At 49.5% G+C, this 19581-nt stretch overlaps 1 protein-coding gene across 1 annotated transcript; it reads right to left on the reverse strand.

The window, feature by feature from the left end:
* Nucleotides 1-8955: 8955 nt before the first annotated feature.
* SOAT2 (sterol O-acyltransferase 2) lies at nt 8956-19255 on the reverse strand. The gene is made up of 15 exons (XM_004774649.3): nt 18533-19255; nt 18030-18085; nt 17434-17570; nt 17034-17093; nt 16607-16714; nt 14903-15179; nt 14418-14487; nt 13543-13627; nt 13002-13047; nt 12663-12792; nt 11632-11729; nt 11109-11207; nt 10231-10366; nt 9606-9751; nt 8956-9409 (listed from the first exon to the last, which is right to left on the reverse strand). Exons 1-15 carry the CDS (start codon nt 18606-18608, stop codon nt 9359-9361), a joined length of 1575 nt encoding a protein of 524 aa, XP_004774706.1. The 5' UTR covers nt 18609-19255; the 3' UTR covers nt 8956-9358.
* Nucleotides 19256-19581: the final 326 nt, after the last annotated feature.

Below are 19581 nucleotides of genomic sequence, written 5' to 3' on the forward strand. Positions count from 1 at the left end.
TGAGTCCAAATGCCTGAGAACCAGGAAGCCACTCATATATCTCCCAGTAAGAGGCTGAAGGCCCAAGAACCAGGAGCTCTGATGTCTGAAGACAGGAAAAGATAGATATTCCAGCTGAAGAAGAGAATTTGCCCTTCCCTTGCCTTCTCATTCCATTTGGGCCATTAAAAGACTGAATGATGCCTGCCCACATTGGTGAGATGGGATCTCTCTGCTCAGCCTACCAAATCCAATGCTAATCTATTCTAGAACAATCTCACAGACATACCCAGAAATAATGTCTTACCAGCTATCAGGGCACCCCTTAGCCTAGTCAAGTTGGAACATAAAATTAACCATAATATTCATCAACCAATGAATGAGTAAATAAAATGTGGGATATCCATGAAATGGAATGTTACTTGACCACACAAAGGAATGATGTACTGGTATATAGTATAAAATGGGTTGACTTAGAAAACAGTGTGCTAAAAAAAAAAAAAAAAAGCCAATCTCAGAAGACCATATTTGGTATGTTTCCATTTATTTGAAATCTCCATAAGAGAAAGTAGATTTGTGGCTGCCCAAAGCTGGAGGGCTAGAGGGGAATGGAAAGTGATTTCTAATGGGTACAAGATTCTGGGGGCAGTGATGAAAATGTACTAAAATTAACTGTAATGGTTACACAAATCTGTGAACATATTAAGACTATCAACTTGTACCCTTTAATAAAGTGGGTATATTAAATGGTATATGAATTATATTTAAATAATCCCAAAGTATATATATTTGAATAAAGCTGATATACTGTATATGTATACATCTTTCCTTCTAAGATCAGGAACAAGACAGAGAGGTCCACACTTACTCCTATTTAACACTGTACTTGAATTTCTAGCTAGGCAATAAGGCAAGGAAAAAAAAGACATAAAAATTAGAAAGGAAGAAGTAAAATTGTTTTGATTTGCAGGTGACACGATAATCCATGTAGAAAGTTCCAATGAGCCTATAAAAATGCTACTGGAACTAGTTCAGCAAGGTTGCATGATACAAGACCAATAAACAAAAATTAATTGTATTTCTCTACACCAGCAACAAACTTTTGGAAGTGGAAGAGACAATATCATTTACAATATCATCAAAAAAGAAGAGAGAAATATGTAAGGACAGTGTAAGGACAACTCTGATGAAAGATGTACAAATCCCATATACTGAAAACTAAAAAAACACTGGTAAGAGAAATTAAGTAAGTCTTAAATGGAGAGATATATAGTGTTTATTGCTGAAATGCCTCGTATTGCTGAGGTGACAATTCTCCCCAAACTTATTTTTAGATTCAGTGTAATCTCAATAGAAACCTCAGCATGGTTTTTGTAGAAATTGACAGTTGATTCTAAAATTCATATGGAAATGCAAGTGATCTGGAATAGCTACAACAAAATTTGTTTTTTAAAAAAGACTTTATTTATCCACTTGAGAGAGAGTGCATGCGAGAGAGAGAGAGAGAGAGAGAGAGCGCGCGCACACGAGCGAGCTAGCACAAACTGGGGGAGGGGCAGAGGTACAGGGAGGAGGCTCCCTGCTGAGTCAGAAGCCCTATGAGGCCAGGAGTCCAGGACCCTGGCATCACAACCTAAGCCCAAGGCAGGTGCTTAACTGATTGAGCCACCCAGGCACCTCCCAAAAATAACTTCAAAAAAGAAAAAAAGTTTAGGGCACCTGGATGGCTCAGTCAGTTAAGCATCCGACTCTTGATTTCTGCTTAGGTCATGATCTCAGAGTTGTGGGATCAAGCCCAGGGTCCAGCCCCAGATGGAGCTCCACACTCAGTGGAGAGTCTGCTTAAAGATTCTCTGCCCCTGCCCCTACCCCCACTTGCACAAGCACATGCTCTCTCTCTCTAAAATACATAAATCTTTTTAAAAAAATATTTTATTTATTCATTTATTTGAGAGAGAGAAAGAGCATGAGTGAACAGGAGGAGTAGGGGGAGAGGGAGAAGCAGACTCCCCGCAGAGCACAGAGCCCAATGTGGGGCTTGATCCCAAACCCTGAGATCATGACTCTAGCCAAAGGCAGACACCTAACGACTGAGCCACCCAAGGGCCCCCAAATGAATAAATCCTTTTAAAAAAGATTTTATTTGGGGCGCCTGGGTGGCTCAGTGGGTTAAAGCCTCTGCCTTCGGCTCAGGTCATGATCTCAGGGTCCTGGGATCGAGCCCCGCATTGGGCTCTCTGCTCGGCGGGGAGCCTGCTTCCCTTACTCTCTCTGCCTACCTGTGATCTCTGTCTGTCAAATAAATAAATAAATCTTAAAAAAAAAAAAAAAAGATTTTATTTATTTATTTGAGAGAGAGCAAGTACACATGAGCAGGGAGAGGGACAGAGGGAGAAGGAGAAGCAGGCTCCCTCCTGAGCAGGGAGCTGGATGCAGGCTTCCATCCCAGGGCTCTGGGATCATGACCCTTTAGCCAAAGGCAGGCACCCAAACAACTGAGACACCCAGGTGCCCCTAAAATAAATAAATCTTTTTTTTTTAAAGATTTTATTTATTTATTTGACAGACAGAGATCACAAGTAGGCAGAAAGGCAGGTAGAGAGAGAGAGGAGAAAGCAGGCTCCCTGCAGAGCCCGATGCGGGGCTTGATCCTAGGACCCTGGGATCATGATCTGAGCTGAAGGCAGAGGCCTCAACCCACTGAGCCACCCAGGCACCCCTAAAATAAATAAACCTTAAAAAAAAATGTAGTGGGGCACCTGGGTGGCTCAGTGGGTTAAAGCCTCTGCCTTCGGCTCAGGTCATGATCCCAGGATCCTGGGATCGAGCCCCACATCAGACTCTCTGCTCATCGGTGAGCCTGCTTCCCCTCCTCTCTCTCTGCCTGTTTCTCTGCTTGCTTGTACTCTATCTCTCTGTCAAATAAAAAAAAAAAAAAAAAATGTAGTGTGTGGCTATGTTGGAATACTACACAGGTATCAGCAGAAATTTACATATTTAAATATAGCACCATTTACATATTTTTAAACAGTGATGAATAGAATGAGAATTGTAGCATAAATTACTTGATATAAATTAAAAAGGTCAAGTACAACACTCTTATTTTTCAAGAACACATAGAGATTTGTCATGTACTAGAGTGGATCCCTAAGGGCGGAAAGGAGGTGACAGGAAGGAATAAGTGCTGGAGTAATTACCCCTACTATACTGTGAAGAGACACTTTTGTAGATAACACGATTAACTCAAAAAAGTGAGAGGAGGTGAGAAAACAGCCACAGTGAGCAGACAACTTTTTCCAGAAGTTTGGCTATGACAGGAAGCTGAGCAGGGAGACAGCCTGATGAGGATCTGGGGTGAAGAGGGGAAAGTTAGAGATGGGACATAGTAGAGGAACTCACCTGGGTGCTAATGGGAACATTTGGTAGAGAGGGAAAGGAGGGGGAGGTGCCTGGAACTCATAAAAGGGTCTTAGTGTTGGAGGTGGTGGGAAGGGAGGGGATGTCTTACGATGTGAGGGGGGCAAATTCCTGCAGTTCACAGGAGGAACCTGGAGTCGAGGAAAGCTGGAGTGGGTGCTTTAGGTGGATCTATAGAGTAGGAGATGAATGGTGGGAAAAGAGAGAAGAAATCAAGTTGCTGGGGATGCATGGGTGGCTCCGTTGGTTATAGTGTCTGCCTTCAGCTCCGGTCATGATCCTGGAGTCCAGGGATTGAGTCCTACATCGGGCTCCTTGCCCAGGGGGAGCCTGCTTCTCCCTTTGCCTGCTGCTCCCCCTGCTTGTGCTCTCCCTCACTGTCTCTCTGACAAATAAATAAATAAAATATTAAAAAAAAAAAAAGAAGTTGTTCTTTTGGAGAGTGGGGAGGGAGTCCTCCATAGGATCACTGGACATTGCTGAAATGCCCATTTGAGTTCTGTGTTTCAGAGTTGCGGAGTGTGTGTTATAGGAGGGGTGCTTCCAGCAGCAGAGTGAGGGAGGAGTAATATGGGAGGGAGAAACTCCAACTAGTGGAGTATGGGACGATATGGAGGTTGCAGACCACTGGGCCAGCACCAATTAGGAAGAGGGCCACAGAAGAGGGGAGTGAGTGTTACATGGGATCCCAGGACAAGCAAGGAGATGCGGAGAAAAAACTGGACAAGTCAAAGAGGTGAATAGAAGGTGTTTGAGTTACAGGACGGGCACAGAGTCTGAGGGGCACAGATAGGGCCCCAGCGAAGACAACCCGGACAGACAGACAAGGTGGTTCCTAACCCAGAAGGAGGGCCTTGCTGGGTGGGAAGATGGCCCCAGAGTCCTCCCTGCCTCGAATGCAGATGCCCACTCCAGGCACTGTATCCCCACTGATGTCCTGGCCCAAGGCTGGTGGGGCTCTGCTGCCACCCTCTGGGTACCAGGGTAAAACAAGGTTCCACAAAGGGGCCTGAGCCTGTGCAAAGGAGGGGGGGGCTCTCTTGTCTGACCCACCTCTGCTCCACTTTGGTTCAGCCCGAAGGGGTTCTGGTCTGGGCACATTTGGCTCTCTGCCACTGCCTTCTTCTCAGACCAGGAGTCAGGGCACTAAAGCCCCCAAGATGGCTCTGGTGGGCGAGGGGGCCTGGATGGAGCCCAGTCGTGTATGAGCGTCAGCACGATGAATAAGTTGAAGAACCCACGTAAAATGAGGAGACAACACCTTCCTGACATTGATTAATTTCCTCACCATAAAAAAAAAAAAAAGCTATAATTTTGAAGAAGGGTGGCTTGGTTTCATGTATTTTAATGCAGGGGTTGTCAAAGTGTGGTTCCTCAGTCAGCAGTGTCAGCATATTTTGGCAATTCCCAGGCCACGCCCTAGAAGGAATCAGAAAATCTTGGGGTGGGGCTCATCCTATCCTGGCCTGCCCTGGAGGGGATTCCAGGGTGTGGTCCAGTTTGACAATCGCTGTTCTAAGGGAATTTCCACTGCAAACACCTGCCTCTGCTTAACCAGAGTGCTGCTGGGCCAGGGACTGGATGTGCCAGTGAGGGCTTGAACTTGGAATTAGGAAGGGGAAGGCCTAATGAGGAAACCTGGGGAGGAACGTCCTCATTCTCACTATGGAAGAGTCTGGAGACCGGCTTTGGAGAGCCCCTGACCAGAGGTTGGGACCATGGGGAATCCTGAAAGAACATGAGTCAGATGACCCTGGCTTTACGGGGATGAGGTCATCTTAGCTGTTCTTCCTGCCTACCAGGCAGCAACAGGAACCACTGAAGAGTTAGGAGACAACTTCAGAAAATATTAGGAGCACTTAAAGAGCTTCAGTAGTGTACCAAAAAGTACTTTCTGGAACTAAAGAAACGTTATTTCAACAACCACAAAAATTAGTATATGCATCAAAAGAGAAAAAAGTCTGGTCCCTGCTGGGACTCAAATTAGTGGCTTGGAAGAACAAGTGGAAAAAATACTTCAAAGCACAGAGCAAATAATACAAAGAGATGGAAATAAAGAGGAAAATTTGAGACTTGGAGAATAGATCCAGTAGTCCTAACATTCAAATGTATTAGCTCCAAAAGAACGAAAAGGCACAGATGGAAGAGAGGTAATAATTTAAAAATAGAGGAAGACTTCAGTGACTTGAAAAAAAGATCTCAGCTTGCAGACCAAAAGGGCACAGGAAGACACAAAAAAGGAAAGAAAAGACAAGACAGACATCTAAGCATGAAACTCCTGAATTCCAAGATTAAAGAAAAACATTTTCAGGTTTCAAGACAGAAAGAGCCAGTTCTATACAAAGGAAAAGCATCAAATTGACCCAGGACTCTCCACCTGAGGTACTGGAAGCTAAACGTGGGGACAGCGAGAGAAAAAGATTGGCTGCCCAGGGACCCCATCCCCAGCTGGGAAAGCTTTCACCTGTCAGAGCAAAAGAAAGATATTTAGAGCTATAAAGAGTATCTCAATCTCCTATCTCACCTGAGGAAAATACTCAAGAAAAAACTCAGGGAATGGAGAAGTCAAGGAAGAGGAAGATGAGGGGGGAGGAAAACCTCCAGTGAAAAGGACACTTGGCCAAATATCACGCTGTTAAATGCTCACGGAGCTGGACAAAAATCTAATTATACCTAGGACGCTAAGTACTGTGTTCTCTTGGGCACACCTAGGGATGGGAAGCAGAGTAAGAGAGATCAAAGTATTCTGAAGGTCTCTCTTAGCAGGGTAGAAGTGGCAGGAAAATAAAACATCGTAATGGAAAAAATAATTGGTATATTAACTTTTTTAAGTTTTTGTTTCTTTACTTGAGAGAGAGAGGGGAGTAGGAGCAGGGGGAGCAGCAGAGGGAGAAGCAGACTCCCCACCGAGCAGGGAGCCCCAAACGGGGCTCGGCCCCAGCACCCCGAGATCATGACCTGAGCTGAAGGCAGATGCTTAACGGCCTGAGCCTCCCAGGTGCCCCATTATTGGTATATTTAAAAATGATGATGAAGAAGTAGGAATTGGATTATCTGTGCAAGTAAGGATGGGTAACTATCAAGGGATTGGAAAAGTACACTTGAACTTCCAAAACAACAAGAGAGTAGGGAAAATGGAGGGAACAGCAGCAACTCACTATGGCATGATAAAGGAACATATGATACAAGATATGATACATAACACATTGAAACCAAATGTGCCATTCATTCCATTTTGGAAATCATAATTCAAAATAAGACATAAAATCAGTTGATTTCAATATGCTAGCAATGAACAATAATAAATTAAGATTAAGAAAATAGCATTAAAACATATGAAATACTGAGAGACAAATCAGATGTGCAAATTCTGCGTGCTTAAAACCATGAAATGTTGGGGTGCCTGGGTGGTTCAGTTGGTTAAGCGTTTGCCTTTTGGCTCAGGTCATGATTCCAGAGTCCTGGGATCAACCCCCACGTTGGGGTCCCTGCTCAGTGGAGGGCCTGCTTCTCCCTCTCCCTCTGCCCACCTATGTTCTCTCTCTCTCTGTCAAATAAATAAAATCATTTTTAAAAATTAAAAAAAATAAAAGTGAACAAAAATTGTTGGTACATATAGGAAAGTATATTCCTTTTTTTTTTTTTAAAGATTTTATTTATTTATTTGACAGAGATCACAAGTAGGCAGAGAGGCAGGCAGAGAGAGGAGGAAGCAGGCTCCCCGCTGAGCAGAGAGCCTGATGCGGGGCTCGATCCCAGGATGCTGGGATCATGACCTGAGCCGAAGGCAGAGGCTAAACACTGATCCACCCAGGCGTCCATATTCCATTTTTAAAGCAGTGATCATAAAGCAAAATGAAGACAATAGACATCATAATTTTCTATTTATCAGGTTGGCCAAAATAAAGAAGCTGACCCAACCCCATATGTGCAAGGGCATTGGGAAATGGGTGATGTCATATAACTTAAATTCACTTAAACCTTCCAGAGGGAAGTTTTTAATTTGGCAACTTATACAAAATTGAGAGTAATACCGCCCAATGTTCTAGTAATTCTGTTTCTCAAAAACTGCCGTAGGAAAATGCACAAAGATGTATATATATACACAAGGAAGTGCATCATAGAATTGTGTATAAGAGCCAAATACTGGAAACAATTGAAATGTCTATAAATAGTTAAATAACTTCTAGTGTATACATGCAGTAAGTAAAAGTGAAGAAATAGAGGTGCCTGGGTGGCTTAGTGGGTTAAAGCCTCATTATGCCTTCGGCTCAGGTCATGATTCCAGCGTCCTGGGATCCAGCCCTGTATCAGGCTCTCTGCTCAGCAGGGAGTCGGCTTCCTTCCTCTCTCTGCCTGCCTCTCTGCCTACTTGTGATCTCTGTCTGGCAAATAAATAAATAAATAAAATATTTTAAAAAAAAGTGAGGAAATAGATCTATATTGTTGACATGAAAAGATATCCATTCACACTGTTAACATGGAAAAGAAAAAAAAAAGAAGTACCAGGCGCCTGGATGGCTCAGTCAGTTGAGCATCCCCTTTCGGCTCAGGTTGTCATCCCAGGGTTCTAGGATCAAGCCCTGCATCAGGCTTCCTGCTCAGCGGGGAGTCTGCTTCTCCTTCTGCCCATTCCCCCTGCTTGGGCTTACTCTCTCTTGCATGCACGCAAAAATAAATAAATAAAATATTTATTTATTTATTTTTAAAGATTTTTTAGGCGCCCTAAAATAATTTTTTAAAAGATTATTATTAAAAAAAGAAGTACTGGGCGCCTGGGTGGCTCAGTGGGTTAAGCTGCTGCCTTCGGCTCAGGTCATGATCTCGGGGTCCTGGGATCGAGTCCCGCATCAGGCTCTCTGCTCAGCAGGGAGCCTGCTTCCTCCTCTCTCTCTCTCTGCCTGCCTCTCTGCCTACTTGTGATCTCTGTCTGTCAAATAAAATAAATAAAATCTTAAAAAAAAAAAAAAAAGAAGTACCTATCCCTCTCTCAGGAATCCTGGTTTGTTTGATCCTCTGTGTCCCGGGGCTAAGTTCCCTAAAAGTTTACTGGTCTAGATGTTTTCCCCACACCAGGTGAGGGGGGACCTGTGTAAGGAGGACAGAAACGATCCTCTCCTTAGAGTGACGACACAGTCTGGTTTCTGGAATGGCGCTGAACATGAATCTTTTGACCTTCTGAACCCGTACGGTCAGGACACTCTTCATTTTAAGGTCCCCTTATAGCTGTGGAAAATGGGGCTCAGGAAGGTGAGATAATCGCATCAGGTCTGTACAGGCACTTCCTCTCCTGGGTCTGCAGTGGGCCGTCCCAGATATGAGGTTGCTGGGAGCAGAAGAATTAAGGGGTGTAGAAATGTGAGGTGAAGGAGGAATAGAGGTGGAAAGGAGGGCAAAGTTGGGTTTGGGGGAGGGGATGGCATTAAAAAGGCAATGCGTGTCTTCCAAGACCCTCAGCCCCTCCCACCACACAGTCTTGCCTTTGGGGACCCAGCTCTTCCAGTGTGCCTGTCAAAGTGGGCCTTCATCAAAGAATGAATGAAGGAATCAACAAATGAATGAATAAAAAGAGACACAGTTTATTATTGTACTGGTAACAGTACAAAACGCCAGCCAAACCCTTCTCAAACCTTGGCGGTCCCGGCTTCTTTAGGTCACCTTGCATTGACCAGATCTGTAAGATCCTTCAAGTCTTCCCAAGTCTGGACAGTCATGAGGTAGGAGTGGACCCTGTGCCTGCTCTAGGGGGCTGGAGGCTCAAGAGCTACCACCATTCCGTGTCTGTGCTCAGTGGCCCTCTGGGTCCATGGATCTCCGTCTCTGGAGTTCCCTGGTCATGCCTGCCAGGCCCCCTTGACTTGGAGCTAGATCCAGGAGTGCAGGGAGGGGCACCCTGGTCCCGGGCTTTGCAGGCAGAGAAGAACTTGGTGGTATCATCTGGGCAGTGAGGGTGCTCTGATCTCTAGGTATGGCAGGACCAAGATCGAGGTGTCACCAGCCCCCAGAAGGTCGTCTGTGCCGGAGAGAGGTGAATTGTACATGAGTTCCCCTGTGCCCACCCTACACATCCAAGACACAGAAGCCCCCACACCAGGCCCTGGTCCCTGACCAAATGGCTGTTGAATTGGGGAACAATAGAGAGCTGGCTGTTGTGGAGGGGAGGTGTGTCCTTCTAGATGGGGAGCTGAGTGACGGTCATGGTCCCTTACCTGGGGGAGGGGGCAGTGTCGCCGAGCGTACCATTCCTGGCAGTACAGGCTGACCTGGATGCCTTGGCCCAGAAAGAGCATGGTCCACATTAACACATTCCACGCTGGGCCCGTGTGCCGGTCATGCATCATGAAGTTCATCAGCCCTGATGTGAGAGGAAAGCTTGTTACTCCAACTCCAGATACCTCGTCTCCCTGGCTGCCTTCTCATCCCAGGGCACTGGGGAGTGATGACAGGAACTTGAACCCAGATCTAGCAACCCATAGAGATCTCAAGTGGCTCATGTGAAAGCAGGATTCCTCTGTTTATAGCAGTATTCTGGATCTTATACTAAACCTTCCATCCCCACGCCGCTTCTCCCCCTTGTCTCCCTCTATGTGTGCCCCACTCAGATGCTCCTCTCAGATGCTCCTCTCTAGCCAGAAATCTTCTCCCACCTCCCCCAAGAAAACCCCTGCTGCCTCCCTCCCTGTTCCCAAGTTCCTTCACACCCCAACTTTCATGCTTCCCCCTCCAGAAGGGTGTGTGTCCTCCCCTGTCAGTCTGGAATTTCCAGAAGCAGGACTCCAGGCTTCCTCTCTCTGGATGGCTCCCCCTCCCGTGGCACATGGAGGCCCAGCTCACCTCCAATAACTAAGAAGAGTATCAGCATGACGGGGTAGAAGAATCCCAGGACAAAGCAGAAGATGTACTCATGGACCACGGCAGAAACCAGGAACACACCCAGCATGGCGGCCCCTCGGGCCCGGCCCCCAAGGAGCTGGCAGGGGTGGGGGGAGGAGGGTGGAATAAGTCTCCTCAAGACTTCTCCACAAAGAGTTCCCTCTTTAAGGAAGCCAGAAGAGTGTATGGTACAAAGAATATGGAAAGAATACGGGATTTGGGGTCTGAAGGGCTGGTATATCTTATTTAAGAGCATTTTATTAGTTCTTTGGGCTAATGCAATCTTTAAAAGGGGATATAATGATGCTTGTCAGGGTTACTATGCAGATCATGTATGTGAAAAGTCTTGGTAACTGAGAGTCGCTATATACATGTTCCTGAGGAGTCTAAGGAGGGGGAAATGCTGTGGGGAGTGGAATTAAGGATAAGGAAGGAAGGGGGCACCTGGGTGGCTCAGTGGGTTAAAGCCTCTGCCTTCGGCTCAGGTCATGATCCCAGGGTTCTGGGATCGAGCCCCGAATCGGACTCTCTGCTCTGTGGGGAGCCTGCTTCCTCCTCTCTCTCTACCTGCCTCTCTGCCTACTTGTGATCTCTGTCTGTCAAATAAATAAATAAAATCTTTGAAAAAAAAAAAAAGGATAAGGAAGGAAGGAAGTCAGATTCTAAGGAGGGTTTTCTGCCCACTGGGTTGGGTAGAAGAGCGTAGATGGAGGTCAAGGGGGCCCTTGGGTCTGGAAAATGTGAATGGTGTAGACAGAGGGAAAGAGAATGTCCTGGAAAGACTCTACTAGCTGTGGGAGCTGGTGGCGCAGGGGGGGGGGGGTCTGCTGAGCTCGTACCCACAGCCCATCTTGATAGACGTAGCTGTATAGCCAGTCATGGACCACCACATTCCAAGTGCGGTAGTAGTTGGAGAAGGACGTTGAGTTCCACCAGTCCTGGGGGAAGAATGGGGTCAGGGTTAGGGGAAGGAGGTGAGCATCAGGGTCCTGACTCTTCTCGGGCCCCAGCTGCAACTCCTTGCTTCCTGCACCCTATCCCAGTGTTCCCCAGGGGGCTGGCCCCTGGCTGAAGAGAGACAGCAGGCACTCTCCCAGCTGCCTCTTCAGGATCTGGGGACCTCCCTCCTTTGTTCCCTCTCAGGGGAAGATGATTCCAAAGTAAGATGGGAACTAGAGCTTTTGGCCCTGGCTAGTCGGGAGGCGGAGGGGTGACATCAGAACCATATCCAGGGAAGCCCGTTTCTCATGTGGGAGACTGATGGCACAGCGGAGGTGACACCCCATGGAGCCACCAACGTCCCCAGATCACTCTCCAGCCCTCACTGCATCCAGCTCCCAAGGGGTCAGGTCCAGGACCCACCCGGTAGAACATTCTGTCTCCAAATCGTAGCATCTCTGCGAAGGCGTTGAGCCAGCAGTGGAGGAAGGCAAAGAAGATGAGCAGCAGCATGAAGATGCCTGGTGAGTGGGGACAAGGGCTGAAGGTCAGACTGGCCCACCTGGATCCCCTGGGAAGCTCCAAGGGCCCCTCATTGACAACCAGGGCCCCAAATCCTACCAACCACTTATTTGTCACTCACTAACTCATGCATTTATTAATCCATCCATCTGCTCATGACCCCCATGTTGGATGCCAGAGATGCACAGATGAAACTCAAAACCCCTGACCCTCAGGGGTTCATGGAGTGGTTGAAGAGAGAGAGAGAGACAGAGGCTGAGATAGGGACGGAGACATGTCCAACCATGCATCAAGGTCAAGTGTGCTGGGAGCTAAGCATGGTGGCCATTGATGGGCTTAGCAGTGCAGAAAAAGGGGTGGGTCATGGTGATTGATGGCTAAAACTGAAAGGCTTCCTGGAGGAGGAGGCCCCCAAAACAGACCGGACTTCGCTGCTGGAAAATGGGGAAAGGAATCCAAGCTGAGGGACCAGTATCAGCGAAGGCCTGGAGGCATGAAAGTGAGTATCTTTCAAGGAATGGGCAGGGCCTGGGGCAGGATGAGAAGACAGGAGGGGCTTTCTGGGAAGGGGCCTTGAATGCCAGGCCAAGGGATCAAACTGTATCTGGAGAGGCCAGCAATGGGAAGTCACTGGAGTTTTTGAACCAGGGTGGGTAATGACTAACCTGGAGGAGGGATGTTCGTCGGGGGCAGGCGGGGGAGGAAAGATTGAAGGGGTAAGGAGACAGGTGAGAAGGCCAATGTGGAAAGAGAGAGAGTGGAGTGGTCATCTGAAGTGAGCCATGATGGGAGGGGCCACAGGTGGGGGAGGTTCCAGTGGCATGAGGTGTTGAACCTGACTGAAGGGAAAGAGGGAGGGGAGGGAGAAGTCCCCTACTAGGAAGCTTTCACCCGGGTGCAACCCTCCCCAGCCCTGCCTTTGGTGGCCACACCTGGCAACGTGGCATGCATGATGGAGAGCACCAGGGCCCGAGTACTGAAGGGCTCCCGGCTCATGTTGGCAAAGACAGGAACGCAGAGACGGCTCAGGATGAAACAGGCATACAGCACGCAGCCCAGGGCCTGGGGAGGGTTGCGGGAGGAGTGAGGGACATGTCACTTTAAGAGGAGTCACAAGCAGCTTCCCCTCCTTCTGGAATTGGATTCTAGCCCAGCACCTGCCTCCTCTTACCTTAGCACCACCCTCTGCCCTCCTCCCCAGCATTCCCCATCTCACTCCCAGAAATGCCCCCTCAGCCACCACGTGTGTGCCCTTCTACCCCATTTCTGACCTGGGCAAAGTTCTTGGCCACATAATTCCACCTGACGTTGGGTGTCCTGCAACAGCAATGGGGATAACATGTTTCCCAACCTTTTATTTTGTTCCCTGCCTGCAAGGGTACAGGCCCTCTCTCTGAATCTCCCAAAGTTCCTCAGGCCTGGGAGGATAATCTGGGGAGGTAAAGGTCTAGAACATTCTGCACCATCCATACTAGACACGGCAAATGGATTTTTAGCTCGAATGTCAACTAAAGTGACTAACCATCAGGAGTTCGCTCCAGACTGACCGGTTTCCCAAGGTGGAGGATTTTTGGTACTAAAACTGGGGCAGCCCTTGGCAAGCCAGGACAGTTGGTCACTCTCGTGTCACCATGGGCTGTGCAAAGCAGAAGGGATAGTCTACCTGCCACTTATTTCCCATTGTAATTATGGGAAGCTTCTTGAGAAACTGGCCAGGGTCTGGGGTGAGGCTAAAGACCCCAGAGAGAGGAAAAGAGAAGGGCAATGTCCCTGATGGGCCTGGGCATTTGGGAAAGAGGTACAGGGTCTTACCTGGGGTAAGTCTTCCTGTAGATGAGTGTAGGGCAGAAGAGGAAGTAGAGGTAGCTGGAGAAACTGGGGGCTTGTTTGCCGTCTCCTGGGGAAGAGTGAGAGGGCTCTGTCAGTGAAGGGGGAAGGGAGAGAGAGTGGGAGAGGGGTGGGGGCTGGGGATGGGCCGGGTGGGTGGAGGGCTGGGTAGGACAGGGGTTTAGGGGATGGGTGAGGGGCTGGATATTGAGTCTGGAGGTGTGGCAGGCAAGGTGAGGCTATGCAGGACCTGAAGCTGCTCTTTTTTTTTTTAAAGATTTTATTTATTATTTATTTGATAGAGATCACAAGTAGGCAGAGAGGCAGGCAAAGAGAGAGAAAGGAGGAAGCAGGCACCCCGCTGAGTGGGGCTCCATCCCAGGACCCTGGGACCATGACCTGAGCCAAAGGCAGAGGCTTTAACCCACTGAGCCACCCAGGCGCCCCTGAAGCTGCTCTTTGACACTCTTCTTTTGCTTCCATTCCAGGCGCCCTACTTCCTGGTACAGGACCTGCTTTGTCATTTTTCATTTGGCACCCACAAGTTCCACCACACATTCTTTCTCTCCTTCTGTTCTGACTTCCTAATATAAGGCTCTCATACTCTGGGTCTTTCCAGGCTAGGCCCGGAAATTGGAAAGTGCCGGAAGTCCTGAGTGTCAGAGGCGCCATATCTCAGAGGCTGGACTTGAGAATGCCTGATGACTAAGGCCCACAGAGTCCAGTTGGGAGGCCAGAGTTCTGCCCTGGGGGCAGCACAGGATCAGGAAGCCAGAGCTTGTATGAGAATCCTGCAACCGCTGACTTCACTCAACAGCCAAAAGGCCTGAGTTCACAGCGGGGCCGGCGCAAGGCCTCACCTACTCTGGCACAAAGGGCTCCAGGCACAGCCTCTCTCAAGAAGGAGTAGCTCTTCATCAGGAGCCTGACCTGAGATGGAATGGAAAGGAGGTTAAGTTGCTGTGTGGCTTTGAGCTAATCACTTAACATCTCTGTGCGCTCCTTGGCGGAAGAGAGGCAGGTGGCTTGCAAAATCTGTACTGTCAAAGCCCGTATTTTATCTTTTTGTTTGACAGTCTTATAGCCTAACAGGTCGCTCCTGGAATGAGTCAAGGGTAAACGCGTACAGGAAAGGCCAGGGCGGAGCTTCCAGTCAGCCAATACCGGTGACTCCTTGCAAAGTCCGATTTCATTTGCACAGCAGCAAATTTCCTCGGAGCCCCCGCTGGTGCGTTCAAACCCTTGAAGACGGACTCCGCCCCTAGGAACTAGCTCCGCCCCCACCAGTACTATAGTATCTAGTGCCCCCCCCGAGCCCCGCCCCCAGCTTCGTCTCGCCCATCACCTGCTCGAACACTAGGACACAGCGCGAAGCCGGCGGGAGCTGATACTTCAGGGCCACGTGGACTGGGAGGACGCAGAGCACCGCGTTGTGGGCCGCCAGCAGCACGCAGCCTAGGCCTACCCCCAGCGTCCAGGCCCCTCCAGCCCGGGGCCTCGCCCATAGCCGCAGGGCCTGGTAGGGCACCAGCAGAGTGGACAGGAACATGGGGACCCACGTCATCAGCGCCAAGGGCAGCTGTCCAAAGCTGAAGATCAGTAGGTCAAACTCCAGCATCAGCCTTGGAATTGAGAGGGAGAAACAAAGGAGACAAATGTGTGGCCCATCTTTGTCCCCTCCCTCTGCAGTCAGAACTCTTGGAAGACAAACCGAGGTATTTTGTGAAAGTTACCAGCGCCCCATATCTGAAGGTTTTCAAGATGACACCTCTGTTGTCCCGAAGTTCTAGCACAGGGTATTGCCTGAAAAGACTCAATCGTGGGGTGATTTTGCTTACACATGACCTTTAGAGCTCTCTGAATCTTAGGTGTTGCAGGAGGGCTCAGAACTTTGTATGCTGCTGGTATTAAAATATGGGATATTCAGAGTTTAGCTTGGTTTCCGTTACTTGTGTTCTTTTGGAGTGTCTGTAGCTGTAGACGAAGTTAGTAGAAAGCAGGTCGTTGGGTGTTTTATTTGCTTGTGTTTAGATTGTATGGTTTGTAACAGGGAAAAATTGGAAACCACCTAAATGTCCATGAGTCAGTAAAGGACAGTGGGCTGACATGGAAAAATCTTTAAGATAGGAAGATAAGTTATTAGGGAGTAAAAACACAACAGTAAGTACAGTAAGTATCTTATTTATGCAAAGCCTCACAACAGACACCTTCTTGGTTCTTATGCACATGTGGATGTGAACGCATGGAAAATGCACTGGAGGGAAACTCTCCAAACTGTTAAAAATGTTATCTCTGACAGCGGTCTGGGGCTGGTGGAGTGGTCAGGAAGGTCTGTCACTTTTACGTGTATTTGAACTCTTTACTGAAATTTGATCCTTCTATTCCTCATATAATTAATAACGATTTTGCCAGAAGGCAATTCTATTGCTGAACCCACAGATTCTTGGTCCTCTTCTTTTTACTGCTTCCTAAACTGCACTTCCGGTGAGACAGGGGAGGTGTAAATACAGACCCCCACCCCGGGCTCTTCACCTCTCTAAGACTCATCCCCAGAGTTGGTAGTGCTCTGGGGGGATGTCAGTGGGCATTTCTGGGTTCCCCACAAGACTGGGAGTGCCTCAGAGACTGGGATGGGGTCTGGCTCTCATCTCTGGCCCTTAGGTGGGGGAATTGGAAGGTGCCCAGTGGAAGTTACTTGGATCAAACAGTGCTGACTTGGGAGGGAGTGTGAGAGGTAGGAAGTGTGCCTGTGTGTTCACATGGATCTGGGCATGGTTGCTACTGAAAAGTATTTGAGCAGGAGACAGAATGTCTGCGGAGTAGCTGACCTGGGAGGTCAGACTAAGGGCCATCCAAGGCTGTGGAAGGAAGAAGTCTAAGAGTGTCTTTTAGGTGGCAAGGTTGTTGGAAGCGATGGTGATGTGTATCCAGTAATCAAAGGATCAAAGTGGGGGGGTTGGGCTGTGGTTGCTCAGGCCAGTGGCAGGTGGAACACTGGGGACCTAGGGGTCTGATCTGTGTGCCTATCTCAGGCGGGAGGGGGGCCTACCTGCCCTCGTCGATGAAGTCGATGGCCAGGGTGCTGATGATGAAGACACACAGGCCAGCGATGAACATGTGATAGATGGTACGGAAATGTTGCACTTCCATCAGCTCGCTGCAGGGACAGGGGCCTGGATGTTGGTGTGGGAGGGTCTTCAAGGTCATGGGGACCAGCTCAGGCATGATACACATGTGGGATGGGGACTAGCGATTGGGAACTTGCAGCTAAAGGCTGGGACATGGCTGGGACTTCTCATCCAGGTGGCCTTTCTTCCACAATCATGCCCAGGGCAAATGGGGAACATGAACTTTAGAAGCTCTCTCCAAGTCTTCCCTCCAAACCCCTAGAACCTGAGGATTTGAATCGAGGGGTCCTGGACCCCAGCCAAAGCTCTTTCTTTTCCTCCCATCCCGGGTCGGTGATGTGGACTTACTCAAGCAGGGACTTTCGGGTGATGAAAATTTTCCGTTTCCCCAGGGATGGCTCCCGGGCCCTGAATGAAGACAGTTGTTCTGGGTCAGGACATGAGAGAAGGTGGTTCTGGGCAGAGAGCAGAGCCTTGCAGAAGGTGGATACTTGGGAGCAGTAGTAGAGGAAGATCAGGGTGAGGGCCAGAGGGCAGGACCAGGTGGAAGGTCAGGGCCAGGGCAGAACAAGGCCCAGAGGTGGAGGTCAGTGTCAGGCAGGCAGAGGCCATAAGGACAACAGAGAGAAGGTTGACGGGGTCATGCCCACACTGACAAAGGATGCATGAGATGATATGTAGGGCTCATAACTCTCGCAGAAGAGGCGCCTGCTACAGGAACCCAGCCCCGAGCTCTTCAGAGGCTCACTTGCTCGAGGAATCTGGAGGCGCCGAGGGCGGAGGTCCACCTTGCGGTGGGTAGGACTGAACGGCCTCCCACATGGCCCGGTCCAGCAGCTCCATCAGCGGTCCCTGAGCTTGCTCCAACAGCTGCATCTTCACGGCCTACGGGACAGAGCAGGGCAGGCCGGTGGTCGCTCTCCCAGTGAGCCGTCCTCTCGTTCACCATGTATCTGCTGAGTTTCTCTGCGCACCAGCCATGTCACTAAGTACCGGGAATAGGCAAGGCTCTGGCCCAGGGGTTCCCCCCAGACTTCTTTCTCCCTGGCTTCTCAGGGCAGCAGTGAGGACCGAGGAAAGCCACTTCCATGGCCAGGGTCTGGATGCCGACCACCTTGTCCTCTCTGACCCTACTCTCTTCTCCCTCTCCCCAGCTTTCCCTCTCCTGACCTTTATCCCGCCAACAGAAGACTGTTCACTGGCTGACCTTTGGCCCCTGGCCTCCTGATAAGTATTTCCGACCCCTCTATCTTAACCCTTAGCTCTCACCTCATCTGAAGGGTTTGAGCCCCTCCACTCTCCCAAGACCTGTCCCTCTTGACCTCGGACCTCTGATTCCCTCACCTCCATATGGCGGGTCCATTGCACCAAGTCCAGGCCTCTGTCCTTCTCAGAGTTTCCTAAGAGGAGGGGTCAAAGGGCATATCCAAGGGGGAGGAGTTAGGCTTCTGCCACCTCAGACAGACCCAGAAGCCTCCTCTGTCCAGGAAACCCTGTCAGCTCAGCAGCCTCCCTGCCCCCAACCAGGGGAGTATCTTGTATTATGGTGGGGTGACCAGAAGGGGAAGCTTTTTTTGCAGAGGGTGAGGAGGCTACTGGGAGCCTGATGACATTACCTGGGAAACGGGAAGTTACTCGGTTCACCCTCAGGAGTGAAAGAGCCCACAAGATAGGGCAAGGCCTCAGCTCTGAATATCTCTTTTCACTTCCCTCTCCTGGCTGGGCAGTGAGGGGCAGAGACAGTGGCTGCCTTCCCTTGCCTCCCAAGACAGGAGGGACGCCCTCAACAAGGCGTCCCCACCTCCAGCCCCCTTGAGCTCTCTGCCCACCCCTCCAGGGCGGTTCACCTTCTGCCGAGGGTCGGTCCTCTTGCTCTCCTCTCAACCCTTCTCCCCTCCGCAATCGGGCCGCCTTTGGCTCCATGATGTGAGTCTTGACTGGTCAGCAGGCAGCGGAGAAGTGGCGGAGAAGTGTCCCCTCCCTTCCTTCGCAGCCTGCCAAGCTCTTATCTCACTCAGCTCATCCGACAGCTCCAGAGACTAAAGTCCTTTCAGGAGGAGGGAACCTCCAGAAGCTCAGGAGGTTAGAGGGTAACGCTTCTCAGTTCCAGAGTGCTGGCTGTCCCAGGAATGGTTGCCACCCCCAGCAGCCCAAGCCGCCACCCAGATGTCCAGCTGAGGGAGCCACGCCTCCCTCTAGAACGGTGGCTTTGCATCTCTGTGTGTCGTGGGGAGGGGGGCTTGTCGCCTAGCACACTCGCCTTCCCAGTAGCCTGCAGGCTCTTCAGGTAACAGGGAGTTCAGCTCCCTTAGACCGAGCGATAAGGCATGTTGTATGCGTGTGATTCATGTTATGATGGGGTACCACCTGTGACAAAGGTGATGCTGTGGCCCCTCCAGGAGGGGCTGGGTGCCAGGGCCCCCAAGCGGCAGCTCTTCCCTACACCTGCTGGGGTTAGCATGTGGGCAGAGAGGACGCAAAACAAACACTTATTCTGAGTCTAGGGAAGGCCAGGCATTGTCACAGACGGAAGAACAAGATTTAAATCTCCATCTACCAGCTGTGTAACTTCAGGCAAGTGACCCAAATATTGGAAGCCACAGTTTCCTCTGTAAAAACAGGGGCAAAAGTCCCTACCTGACAAGGTTATTGTAAACACACAATGAGGAAGTCCTCCCAGAAGCCCATGCTCCAGGGTCTGGCCCATGGGAGGGGCTTGATAAGCAAGACTTTCCTTCCCTTTTTAGTAGAATGTAACAGAAAGGTAAGTATTTCGAGAGTTCCTCTTTGTTGGGTTCCTGCTGGGGATTAACTATTAATCCTTTCTCTCCCCTCTCCCCTTGTGTCCAAATATTAGTGTTAGAAACAAGGTCACAAACTGAGAAAAAGGCCATGG

Source organism: Mustela putorius, unplaced genomic scaffold, assembly GCF_011764305.1.
Source record: "Mustela putorius furo isolate JIRA1106 unplaced genomic scaffold, ASM1176430v1.1 tig00537227_pilon_pilon_pilon, whole genome shotgun sequence".
NCBI lineage: Eukaryota > Metazoa > Chordata > Mammalia > Carnivora > Mustelidae > Mustela > Mustela putorius.